General features: G+C 46.4%; 1 protein-coding gene across 2 annotated transcripts in view; it reads right to left on the minus strand.

Annotated features, from left to right (window-relative positions):
- The window catches only part of iars1 (isoleucyl-tRNA synthetase 1), a 295,901-nt gene that overhangs the window by 35,774 nt on the left and 246,727 nt on the right, over positions 1–13,400 (minus strand). For both annotated transcript variants that reach the window (XM_070895389.1, XM_070895388.1), the window contains exon 32: positions 10,322–10,468. In XM_070895389.1, the coding sequence (XP_070751490.1) occupies positions 10,322–10,468 (147 nt within the window). The remainder of the gene's footprint in view (positions 1–10,321; positions 10,469–13,400) is intronic.

The raw sequence follows: 13,400 nt of genomic DNA on the forward strand, positions 1-13,400 counted from the left end.
AAACTTGCAGAGTGGGCATATAATTGGCAAATGAAGTTCAACACAGATAAATGTGAGGTATTATATTTTGGTCGGAAGAATAGGAAGGTCACATTACTTGGAGGGTGTGAGTCTGGGTGGGGTAGAGGAACAAAGGAGTCTCGGAATACGAATACGACTAAAAGTTGAGACACAGGTTAGCAAGGCCGTTAAAAAAGCAAACCAAGCACTAGGGTTTATTTCTGGAGGCATAGAATTGAAAAGTAGAGACGTTGGCCCCAAGTTTCCACACGCGGCAAAACAGGTGCCCCTCCGAGCTGGGCGCCTGTTTTTCGCGCCGAAAACGGCGCCTGAAAAAAAACACGCTATTCTCGAGCGCTTTGCAGCTCAATGGCTGCTTGGCGCGGCGCACAGGGGACGGAGCCTACCACTCGCGCCGATTTTGTAAGTAGGAGGGGGCGGGTACAATTTAAATGAGTTTTTTTCGTGCTGGCAACCCTGCGCGTGCGCGTTGGAGCGTTCGCGCACGCGCAGTCTGAAGGAAACATTGGCACTCGGCCATTTTAAAAAGTGCTGCAGAAAAAGTGAAAAAATTTTTTTGAACCCTTGCAAAGGCTTGTATTTTAATTTTCTTGATATTTCTGTGTGTGAGGGTGAGGGAGTGCATTCTGTAATTAAAGATAGACTGTGATAAATGGGACACATGCACTTGTTTGAGACTATTCAAATTCTTTGTGGCTGTTCAATTTTTAACATTTTTTAATAAAACCACATTGCCCTTCCATGTTCAGCACTGAGGCTTCTTGCAGCTTTCTCCCCCTGCCGTCCGTCGGGCCCGACGGCAAACGGCTGCCTCAAGTAATGAGGCTTCCTGTAGCCTTCTCCCTCCCTCCCCCTCCCTGCCGTCGGTCGGTCCAGACGGCAAACCGCTGCCTGAAAGGCCTGCCTGAAGCACTTTCACACAGGTAGTAACATGGTTTATTTAATCTTTTCTTTGCTTATAAATTTTTATTCAGGTTGGATTTATTTGTATAATATTTGTATAAGTATAACTAAGGATTTATTGTAGAATTTAATGACTTCCCTTCCCCCCGTCCCCCCCCCCCCCCCACCTCGTTCCCGACGCCTAATTTGTAACCTGCGTCTGATTTTTTAATGTGTAGACAAGGTTTTTTCAAGCGTACAAAAATCTTCACTTGCTCCATTCTAAGTTAGTTTGGAGTACGTTTTCACTGTGGAAACTTTCAAATCAGGCGTCAGTGGCTGGACATGCCCCCTTTTGAAAAAAAAATTCTGTTCAAAAGTGAAACTGTTCTACCTGACTAGAACTGCAGAAAACTTAAATGTGGAGAATTGCGATTTCTAACATACATCGTTCTCCACCAGTTGCTCCTAAAAATCAGGAGCAAATCATGTGGAAACTTGGGGCCGTTATGCTAAACCTTCTGGTCACCATATTATAAAAAGAATATAGAGGCACTGGAGAGGGTGCAGTGAAGATTTACAAGGATGATACCAGAAATGCGATGGTTTACGTATCAGGAAAGGATGAACAGGCTGGGTCTCTTTTCTCTTGAAAAAAGGCTGAGGGGTGACCTAATAAGTTCTTTAAAATTATGAAAGGTTTTGATAGAGTGGATATCGAGAGAATGTTTGGGGTAGAGCATAACTAGAGGCCATCCATATAAGATAGTCACCAAGAAATCCAATAGGGAATTCAGAAGAAAATTCTTTACCCAAAGAGAGTTGAGAATGTGGAACTCGCTACCACAGGGAGTGATTGAAGCAAATAGTATAGATGCATTTAAGGGGAGGTTAGACAAGCATATGAGGAAGAGGAGAATAGAAGGTTAAGCTGATAGATTTAGATGAGGTAAGACAGGAGGAGGCTCGAGTGGAGCATAAACGCCGGCATGGACTGGTTGGGCCGAATGGCCTGTTTTGTATCGTATATCGATATAATCCTATGTAATCCGAGCACAGAGCTGTGGTCCTGAGAAAAATATCAACTGCTGCCACAGACTTTTAAAAAAGGCTGAGGTCTTCAATTAAAAACCTTTAAATGGTATTCAAAGATACAAAAGACAAATCTATATGCAAATTAAATTGAGTTGATGCAAAAGGTATAGTTTTGTTGCTTTTATTGTGCCAGAAAACCTATTTTGAGTCTATAATTGACAAACTAGTTAAAAATTTGTGTTTTGAGCTATTTACTTGGTTCTGTTCATGTTTTTGTTGGATTTGCCTTTATTTTCTCAGTTCTCATTGCTGCCAAAGGATTTGGACAAAGCAGTGAGTGATTTAATTGGTTCAACTTCTGCTTTTTGGGGCGATGGAAAGATTTTTGTCACTTCTTTTCGCTAAATTTCTATTTATAAGTCAGCAACAAAGCAGCGACAATATATTTTACAAAAGCAAAATACTGTGGATGGCGGAATCTGAAATAAAAACAGAAAATGCTGGAAATCTCAGCAGGTCAGGCAGCATCTGTGGAGAGAAACAGAGTTAAAGTTTCAGGTCTGACAAAGACCTGAAACGTTAACTCTGTTTCTCTCCACTGATGCTGCCTGACCTACTGAGATTGCCAGCATTTTCTGGCAATATATTTTAGTTCCTCACATTTGCCCATAACAGTATGTGGAAGTGGTGCTGGGTTTCCATCCTAAAAATAACTTGCATTTTATGTTGCACCTTTAACATAGTAAAACGTCCCAAGGCACTCCACAGTTATCAGATAAAATCTGACGCTGAGCCACATAAAGAGAAATTCAGACAGGTGGCCAAAAGCTTGGTCAAAGATGTAGCTTTTAAGGAGATTCATGAAACACAAAAGATAGTATGCAGATACAGCAAGTGATCAGGAAGGCCAATGGTATCTTGGCCTTTATTGCAAAGGGGATGGAGTGTAAAAGCAGGGAAGTCTTGCTACAGTTATACAGGGTATTGGTGAGGCTACACCTGGAACACTGCGTGCAGTTTTGGTTTCCATATTTACGAAAGGATATACTTGCTTTGCAGACAATTCAGAGAAGGTTCACTAGGTTGATTCCGGGAATGAGGGGGTTGAGTAGGTTGGGCCTCTACTCATTGGAATGCAGAAGACTGAGAGGTGATCTTATTGAGGGGGCTTGACAAGGTGGATGCAGAGAGGATGTTTCCACTGATAGAAACATAGAAACATAGAAAATAGGTGCAGGAGTAGGCCATTCGGCACTTCTAGCCTGCACCGCCATTCAATGAGTTCATGGCTGAACATTCAACTTCAGTACCCCATTCCTGCTTTCTCGCCATACCCCTTGATCCCCCTAGTAGTAAGGACCTCATCTAACTCCTTTTTGAATATATTTAGTGAATTGGCCTCAACAACTTTCTGTGGTAGAGAATTCCACAGGTTCACCACTCTCTGGGTGAAGAAGTTCCTCCGCATCTCGGTCCTAAATGGCTTACCCCTTATCCTTAGACTGTGACCTCTGGTTCTGGACTTCCCCAACATTGGGAACATTCTTCCTGCATCTAACCTGTCTAACCCCGTCAGAATTTTAAATGTTTCTATGAGGTCCCCTCTCATTCTTCTGAACTCCAGTGAATACAAGCCCAGTTGATCCAGTCTTTCTTGATAGGTCAGTCCCGCCATCCCGGGAATCAGTCTGGTGAACCTTCGCTGCACTCCCTCAATAGCAAGAATGTCCTTCCTCAGGTTAGGAGACCAAAACTGTACACAATACTCCAGGTGTGGCCTCACCAATGCCCTGTACAACTGTAGCAACACCTCCCTGCCCCTGTACTCAAATCCCCTTGCTATGAAGGCCAACATGCCATTTGCTTTCTTAACCGCCTGCTGCACCTGCATGCCAACCTTCAATGACTGATGTACCATGACACCTAGGTCTCTTTGCACCTCCCCTTTTCCTAATCTGTCACCATTCAGATAATAGTCTGTCTCTCTGTTTTTACCACCAAAGTGTATAACCTCACATTTATCCACATTATACTTCATCTGCCATGCATTTGCCCACTCACCTAACCTATCCAAGTCGCTCTGCAGCCTCACAGCATCCTCCTCGCAGCTCACACTGCCACCCAACTTAGTGTCATCCGCAAATTTGGAGATACTACATTTAATCCCCTCATCTAAATCATTAATGTACAGTGTAAACAGCTGGGGCACCAGCACAGAACCTTGCGGTACCCCACTAGTCACTGCCTGCCATTCTGAAAAGTACCCATTTACTCCTACTCTTTGCTTCCTGTCTGACAACCAGTTCTCAATCCATGTCAGTACACTACCCCCAATCCCATGTGCTCTAACTTTGCACATCAATCACTTGTGTGGGACCTTGTTGAACGCCTTCTGAAAGTCCAAATATACCACATCAACTGTTTCTCCCTTATCCACTCTACTGGAAACATCCTCAAAAAATTCCAGAAGATTTGTCAAGCATGATTTCCCTTTCACAAATCCATGCTGACTTGGACCTATCATGTCACCTCTTTCCAAATGCACTGCTATGACATCCTTAATAATTGATTCCATCATTTTACCCACTACCGATGTCAGGCTGACCGGTCTATAATTCCGTTTTCTCTCTCCCTCCTTTTTTAAAAAGTGGGGTTATATTGGCTACCCTCCACTCCATAGGAACTGATCCAGAGTCAATGGAATGTTGGAAAATGACTGTCAACGCATCCACTATTTCCAAGGCCACCTCCTTAAGTACTCTGGGATGCAGTCCATCAGGCCCTGGGGATTTATCGGCCTTCAATCCCATCAATTTCCCCAACACAATTTCCCGGCTAATAAGGATTTCCCTCAGTTCCTCCTCCTTACTAGACCCCCCGACCCCTTTTATATCCGGAAGGTTGTTCGTGTCCTCCTTCGTGAATACCGAACCAAAGTACTTGTTCAATTGGTCCGCCATTTCTTTGTTCCCCGTTATGACTTCCCCTGATTCTGACTGCAGCGGACCTACGTTTGTCTTTACTAACCTTTTTCTCTTTACATATCTATCGAAACTTTTGCAATCCGTCTTAATGTTCCCTGCAAGCTTCTTCTCATACTCCATTTTCCCTGCCCTAATCAAACCCTTTGTCCTCCTCTGCTGAGTTCTAAATTTCTCCCAGTCCCCAGGTTCGCTGCTATTTCTGGCCAATTTGTATGCCACTTCCTTGGCTTTAATACTATCCCTGATTTCCCTTGATAGCCACGGTTGAGCCACCTTACCTTTTTTATTTTTATGCCAGACAGGAATGTACAATTGTTGTAGTTCATCCATGCGGTCTCTAAATGTCTGCCATTGCCCATCCACAGTCAACCCCTTAAGTATCATTCGCCAATCCATCCCAGCCAATTCACGCCTCATACCTTCAAAGTTAGCCTTCTTTAAGTTCTGGACCATGGTCTCTGAATTAACTGTTTCATTCTCCATCCCAATGCAGAATTCCACCATATTATGGTCACTCTTCCCCAAGGGGCCTCGCACAACGAGATTGCTAATTAATCCTCTCTCATTACATAACACCCAGTCTAAGATGGCCTCCCCCCTAGTTGGTTCCTCGACATATTGGTCTAAAAAACCATCCCTTATGCACTCCAGAAAATCCTCCTCCACCGTATTGCTTCCAGTTTGGTTAGCCCAATCTATGTGCATATTAAAGTCACCCATTATAACTGCTGCACCTTTATTGCACGCACCCCTAATTTCATGTTTGATGCCCTCCCCAACATCACTACTACTGTTTGGAGGTCTGTACACAACTCCCACTAACGTTTTTTGCCCTTTGGTGTTCTGCAGCTCTACCCATATAGATTCCACATCATCCAAGCTAATGTCCTTCCTAACTATTGTCTTAATCTCCTCCTTAACCAGCAATGCTACCCCACCTCCTTTTCCTTTTATTCTATCCTTCCTGAATGTTGAATACCCCTGGATGTTGAGTTCCCAGCCCTGATCATCCTGGAGCCACGTCTCCGTAATCCCAATCACATCATATTTGTTAACATCTATTTGCACAGTTAATTCATCCACCTAATTGCGGATACTCCTTGCATTAAGACACAAAGCCTTTAGGCTTGTTTTTTTAACACCCTCTGTCCTTTTAGAATTTTGCTGTACAATGGCCCTTTTTGTTCTTTGCCTTGGATTTCTCTGCCCTCCACTTTTCCTCATCTCCTTTCTGTCTTTTGTTTTTGCCTCCTTTTTGTTTCCCTCTATCTCCCTGCATTGGTTCCCATCCCCCTGCCATATTAGTTTAACTCCTCCCCAACAGCACTAGCAAACACTCCCCCGAGGACATTGGTTCCGATTCTGCCCAGGTGCAGACCGTCCGGATTGTACTGGTCCCACCTCCCCCAGAACCGGTTCCAATGCCCCAGGAATTTGAATCCCTCCCTGCTGCACCATTGCTCAAGCCACGTATTCATCTGAGCTATCCTGCGATTCCTACTCCGACTAGCACGTGGCACTGGTAGCAATCCCGAGATTACTACTTTTGAGGTCCTACTTTTTAATTTAGCTCCTAGCTCCTTAAATTCATTTCGTAGACTAGAACTAGAGGGCATGATCTTAGAATAAGGGCTTGCCCATTTAAAACAGAGATGAGGAGAAATTTTTTCTCAGAGGGTTATAAATCTGTGGAATTCGCTGCCTCAGAATCTGTGGAAGCTGGGACATTGAATAAATTTAAGACAGAAATAGATAGTTTCTTAAATGATAAGGGGAAAAGGGATTATGGGGAGCGGCTGGGGAAGGGGACCCGAGTCCATGATCGGATCAGCCATGATTTTATTGAATGGCGGAGCAGGCTCGAGGGGCCGTATGGCCTACTCCTGTTCCTATTTCTTATGTTCTTATGTTCTTGAAGGAGGAGAGGTAGAGCGTTGGAAGAGTTTAGGGAAGGAATTCCAGACCTTAGGGTCTAGGCAGCTGAAGGCACGGGTGCCAATAGTGGAGCAAAGGAAATCGGGGATCTGCAAGTGCCAGAATTGCAGGAACGCTGAGTTCTTGGAGGGTTGTAGGGCTGGAGGCGATTATAGAGATAGGGAGGGGCGAGGCCATGGCAGGATTTGAACACAAGGATGAACATTTTAAAATCGAGGCATTGCCACACTAGGAACCAATGTAGGTCAGCAAGCACAGGGGTGATGGATGAATGGGTCTTGGTGCGTGTTAGAATATGGGCAGCAAAGTTTTGGTTGAGCTCAGATGAATCAAGGAGACCAATGGAATAGTCAAGTCTGGAGGTAACAAAGTTTCTGCAACAAGTGGGATGAGGAAGAATAAGAGCCAAGGCACTTAGCCAATGCTGAACAGATTGACTGGTTAATGAATAGCAAGAATGGAATGGCGCAGAAGATTAGGATGTGTGAGATGGGTGGGGAATCATTGTTGCTGGGTCAATTTCCTGGAATTCCCTCCAGAATATAATTGCTAAAAAGGACTTTGAGGCATACAACAAATTAAAGGAAAATTGTGATCAGAATCAAATGCAACACTTTCTGGAAGTGTGTACAATAAGCACATCATTTATAATTTTTAATACATATAAAATGTCGAACTAGCATACATTCATCTGTCACGCCTGTATATATGTATACATATGTGCCCGTTGAGGCACTGAAGTATGGTGGAGAGGCACTGTTGGCACGAATACATGACCTCATCTCTCTCATCTGGAGGGAGGAGAGCATGCCGGGAGATTTCAGATATGCAATGATCGTGACCATCTTTAAAAAAGGGGACAAGTCCGACTGCAGCAACAACAGAGGAATCTCCCTGCTATCAGCCACTGGAGAGTCCTCCTCAACCGTCTTCTCCCTGTGGTCGAGGAGCTCCTCCCGGAGTCGCAGTGCGGATTTCGTCCCCTATGGGGCACAATGGATATGATTTTTGCGCGCGACAGCTGCAGGAAAAATGCAGGGAACAGCGCCAGCCTTATACATGGCCTTCTTCGACCTTACATAGGCCTTTGACACTGTCAATCGCGAGGGTCTATGGTGCGTCCTCCTCCGCTTTGGATGCCCCAAAAAGTTCGTCACCATCCTTCGCCTACTCCACGACAACATGCAAGCAGTGATCCTAACCAACGGGTCCATTACAGATCTAATCTATGTCCGGACCGGGGTCAAACAGGGCTGCGTCATCGCCCCAACCCTCTTCTCAATCTTCCTCGGTGCCATGCTCCACCTCACAGTCAACAAGCTCCCTGCTGGAGTGGAACTAAACTACAGAACCAGTGGGAACCTGTTCAACCATCGCCGTCTCCAGGCCAGGTCCAAAACCACCCCAATCTCTGTCGTCGAGCTACAGTATGCAGACGACGCCTCGGTCTGCGCACATAGAGGCTGAACTCCCGAACATAGTCAACGTATTTACTGAGGAATACGAAAGCATGGGCCTTATGCTAAACATCCGTAAGAAAAAGATCCTCCACCAGCCTGTACTCGCCTCACAGCACTGCGCCCCAGTCATCAAGATCCATGGCACAGCCCTGGACAACGTGGACCGTTTCCCATACCTTGGGAGACTCTTATCAACAAGAGCAGGCATTGACGACGAGATTCAACACTGCCTCCAGTGCGCCAGTGCAGCCTTCGGCCGCCAGAGGAAAAGAGTGTTTGAAGACCAGACCCTCAAAACTGCCACCAAGCTCATGGTAATACCATCCCTCCTGTATGGCTCAGAGCCATGGACCATATACAGCAGACACCTCAAGTTGCTGGAAAGATACCACCAACGATGTCTCCGCAAGATCCTACAAATTCCCTGGGAGGACAGACATAGCAACATCAGCGTCCTCGGCCAGGCCAACATCCCCAGCATTGAAGCACTGACCACACTTGATCAGCTCTGCTGGGCAGGCCACATTGTTCGCATGCCTGACACAAGACTCCCAAAGCAAGCGCTCTACTCGGAACTCCTTCACCGCAAACGAGCCAAAGGTGGGCAGAGGAAACATTACAAGGACACCCTCAAAGCCTTCCTCATAAAATGCAACAGCCCCACTGACACCTGGGAGTCCTTGGCCAGAGACCGCCCTAAGTGGAGGAAGTGCACCCGGGAGGGCACCGAGCACCTCTAGTCTCAACGCCGAGAGCATGCAGAAAACAAGCACAGGCAGCGGAAAGAGCGTGCGGCAAACCAGTCCCACCCACCCCTTCCCTCAACGACTATCTGCCCCACCTGTGACAGAGACTGTGGTTCTCATATTGGACTGTTCAGCCACCTAAGAACTCATGTTAAAAGTGGAAGCAAGTCCTCCTCGATTCCGAGCGATTGCCTATTATGATGATGATGATGATATATACAAATTTCTGTGACACTATGGGCTGGATTTTCGTTTGGAGGCTTTTTCAGGCGATAATGGCAATGGGGTGGCAAATTTTGCAGCAGGAAATGGTTTGCGTCTGCAGCTACAAAATTCAACAGTTGGGCCCTGAGTGCGGAGCAGAGAGCTCAGGGCTCACCTCTCTTAAGGCGCTAGGTCAGTTGAGCACCTAAAAAACCGTTGCTAAAGAGCCGGCTTTAGAGCGCCATAAGAGAGGTTTTCCTGGAAAAAAAAAATCGCCACAAAAAAATTCCCAATACTTTGCTCACCCCACAAAATTAAAACAAACAAAAAAAAAAATCACACTTACCTCACGTAGTCATTCCTTCTCTCTCCGCCGGTGGGACAGCTCTGACCACCTGTTTTTTCAGGCGGGTTGGCTACGGGGCGCTACTGGGTCAGCGCAAAACAAATTTTGAGATCGGAACAATAACGGGGGCGTTGAACACAGGTTCCACGCTCCCGAGTGGTACTGTTCAGCGTCGCCACAATACCGGCACTAAATTTCCTGGAAATCATTTGCAGAGCCATTACTGCCCCTCCGGGGTGCGAATAGAGGAATAAAGCCCTACGAAAATCCAGCCCCTGGGACTCTTCTAACCACACAATTTCAGCCAAAGAGCAATAAATTACAAATGATGAGGTAGGGAACATATGAATAGAAAGCGAGGAATTGAGAAAAATTACGAATGAAAAACGAAGGAAATATACCAGCAAATTAAGCTAAGAGCAATCAATAAAATTTACTAATAAAATAAATTAGAGCAAATGAAATCAATTAAAATATTTTTTTTAAATTCTTTTGGCTGGCATCTTGGTTCTTCCACTCAACCAGAAATAAGTGTAACATAATACACATAAAAATACAACATTTACAAAAGATTTAATTCGTCCAACTGAAAAGTTAACTCACAGCAATAAAATCCTTTGTGGTGTTGATCAAATGCTCTTTACATTTAAAGTAAAACATTTAAAACAATTTTAAATAAAACAATTGTGTTGTTCTCTCCAGACATACCTTGAGGCTTGGCATTCACCAGCTGTAAGTTGGCATATTGGCAGAGCAGGATATCAGTCTTTGTAATAGTCTCTGTTGGCGTAACCCTCGATGTCACATGCAGAGTTTTTCTGTTGAGACTCATCAGGTCAGTCCCATTTGTCAGCTCTGGAGAGACAAACACAGTCAGTGACCCAAGATGCACTTACACTAGTCTTCATCTCAAAAATGGCAACTTTCAGAAGAACAACATTCTACTCCATCCTGCAGCTCACTAAAATACAGCTGACCAGTGACATGTAGGCAATTGAGGTCTATTACATCATTTTGGCACAAGTTAAAAAAATATTAGCAATATTTGGGGGCATTAGAATTAAAGAATCATTTTCCAGTAGATGGTTCCTGAATTTTTCATCACCCAAAACTAAAACTCTTCTCAGAATATAAAGAACTTTGCCACATGTTACTTCCATCAATCATGGCAATTACTCATGTAGACCCCAAGTTTCCACATGATTTGCTCATGATTTTTAGGAGCAACTGGTTTGGAACGGAGTATCTTAGAAATCGGAATTCTCGTCATTTAGTTTGCTCCAATTCTAGTCAGTTAGAACAGTTTCACTTTGGAACAGAATTTTTTTTTCAAAAGGGGGTGTGTCCGGCCACTTACGCCTGTTTTCAAAGTTTCGTCAGTGAAAACTTACTCCAAACTAACTTAGAATGGAGTATGTGAAGATTTTTGTACGCTCGAAAAAACCTTGTCCACACTTTAGAAAATCAGGCGTAGGTTACAAATCAGGCGTAGGGAATGGGGGGGGGGGGGGTGTTTAAAGGGAAGTTTACAAACATTAAACACTTCAGTTTTACAAATAAAGAGCCATCATCAATAATAAATGATAAATACATCAATAAATCCACCAATAAATCAATCAAAAAAAATTAGTAAGAAATAATTTTTTTTTTAAATCAATAAATAAAACATTTTCTACTTACCGACTGCAGCACCGGGAGCCCTCCAACAGCGTGCTGGGATGCCCCCCCTCAGTGTGTCTCTGTCAGTGTCTCTATCTCTCTGTCTGTCTGTGTGTCTCTCATTCTCTGTCTGTCAGTGTCTATTTTTCTGACAGCGAGGGGAGGGGGAGGAGGGGGGGAGCAGAGGGAGGGAAGAGGGAGGGAAGGGGGAGAAGGGGGAGGGGGGAGAAGGGGATAAAGGGGAGAAGGGGGAGAAAGGAGATGGGGGGAAAAGGAGATGGGGGGGGAAAGGAGATGGGGGGGGAAAGGAGATGGGGGGGAAAGGAGATGGGGGGGAAAGGAGATGGGGGGGAAAGGAGATGGGGGGGAAAGGAGATGGGGGGGGGAAAGGAGATGGGGTGGGGGAAAGGAGATGGGGTGGGGGAAAGGAGATGGGGGGGGAAAGGAGATGGGGGGGGAAAGGAGGTTGGGGGGAGAAAGGAGATGGGGGGAGAAAGGAGATGGGGGGAAGAAAGGAGATGGGGGGAGAAAGGAGATGGAGGGAAAGGAGATGGGGGGGGAAAGGAGATTGGGGGGGGAAAGGAGATTGGGGGGGGAGAAGGAGATTGGGCGGGGGGGGGGGAGAAGGAGATTGGGCGGGGGGGGGGGGAGAAGGAGATTGGGCGGGGGGGGAGAAGGAGATTGGGGGGGGGGGAGAAGGAGATTGGGGGGGGAAAGAGATTGGGGGGGGAGAAGGAGATTGGGGGGGGAAGGAGATTGGGGGGGGGAAGGAGATTGGGGGGGGGGGGGGTGGGGGGGAAGGAAAAGGGGGAGGGAGGCTGAACGGGCCGGGCCCGAGACTTCGGGCAGGGCCCGTCCCCAGCACCAGATTTACAGGTAGGTGTCGTTGGGTCGGGTCGGGGGGGTGGTGGGAGGGAGGTCGGTTCGGTTCGGGTCGGGGGGAGGGAGAGGGAGGTCAGGTCGGGGGGAGAGAGGTCAGGTCAGATCCAGTCCGGGGGCGGCAGGGGGGGGGAGCAGGTGTCGGGTCCGGTCTGGGGGGAGCGGGTGTCGGGTCCGGTCCGGGGGCGGGGTTGTCGGGTCCGGTCCGAGGGGGGGAGCGGGTGTCGGGTCCCGTCCAGAGGCGGGAAGTGGGAGTCGAGTCGGGTCGGAAGGAAGCATGAGCTGGCCATGTTAGGAGCCTTATTCACGCAGCCCCAGTGAGGTCATTCGGCCAGGGCGCGCATGTGCAGAGGTCCCGGCACTGTTTTTAGCGCAGGGACCTGGCTCCGCCCCCTACAGCTCCTGCTGCGCTGCGCCGAGGGCCAGAGGACCTGCAGGGAGGTGGAGAATCTGGAGGGTTTTTTTAGGCGCACTTTGTGGCGCAAAACACGGGCGTCCAGGTCGGGACTGCGCCGTTCTAGGCGCGGTTCGAAACTTGGGCCCGTTGTATCTCAATTGCAAATTGAAGCTAGAACATATTGCATAAAGTTTTTTTTCCCGAAAGAGGAGTTCATGACAATGTATTCACAGGAGTGAATTTCCCGCTACAAATTGGTTTAAATCCAGGAAAATAACTACTATAAGTTTGATAGGCAGATTGGAAAAGGAAGTCATCAAAATTTTCAACTTCAAAATACTGCTGTCCAAAGCGCTCAATTTCCCCCAATTATCTGCACTGTTTTTCTTGCGTGCAGTTTTTTTTTGAGTAAATTAAAATCTCCAAGTTTTCCCAAAGTTTCTGCGCTAGTGTAATTCACTTAGGTTAGATTTTTTTAGGCTACGATTTTTTTACCACATTGGGGACGTAACCTGCCACCCCCGCCAATTCTGGCTATTTATGCAAGTTTAGCCAACTACGATTTTTCTTCAGACGGCGTATGTGTCCGCTCTGAAAAACCTTCTGGGCAATTAACAAAATCAGCGCAGAAGATCCAGTTCCACAGTCGGGGCAGCAGCAGCAGCAGAAAGAGAGAGAGAGAGTGGGTAATTATAACCTGTTTTATTTACGGGTTTTGTAGTACAACTCCATTACTGTAACAATCTCCTTTTTGTCTTTAATCTTGAAATCACTTTAATCTGGGGCTTTTGGTCTGGTCTGTCCACCCGAGCGACACCGGCTCGGGGGGGGGGGCCTTTCGGTCTGGGCTTG

This window comes from Pristiophorus japonicus, chromosome 12, assembly GCF_044704955.1.
Source record: "Pristiophorus japonicus isolate sPriJap1 chromosome 12, sPriJap1.hap1, whole genome shotgun sequence".
In the NCBI taxonomy this organism is placed as follows: domain Eukaryota; kingdom Metazoa; phylum Chordata; class Chondrichthyes; family Pristiophoridae; genus Pristiophorus; species Pristiophorus japonicus.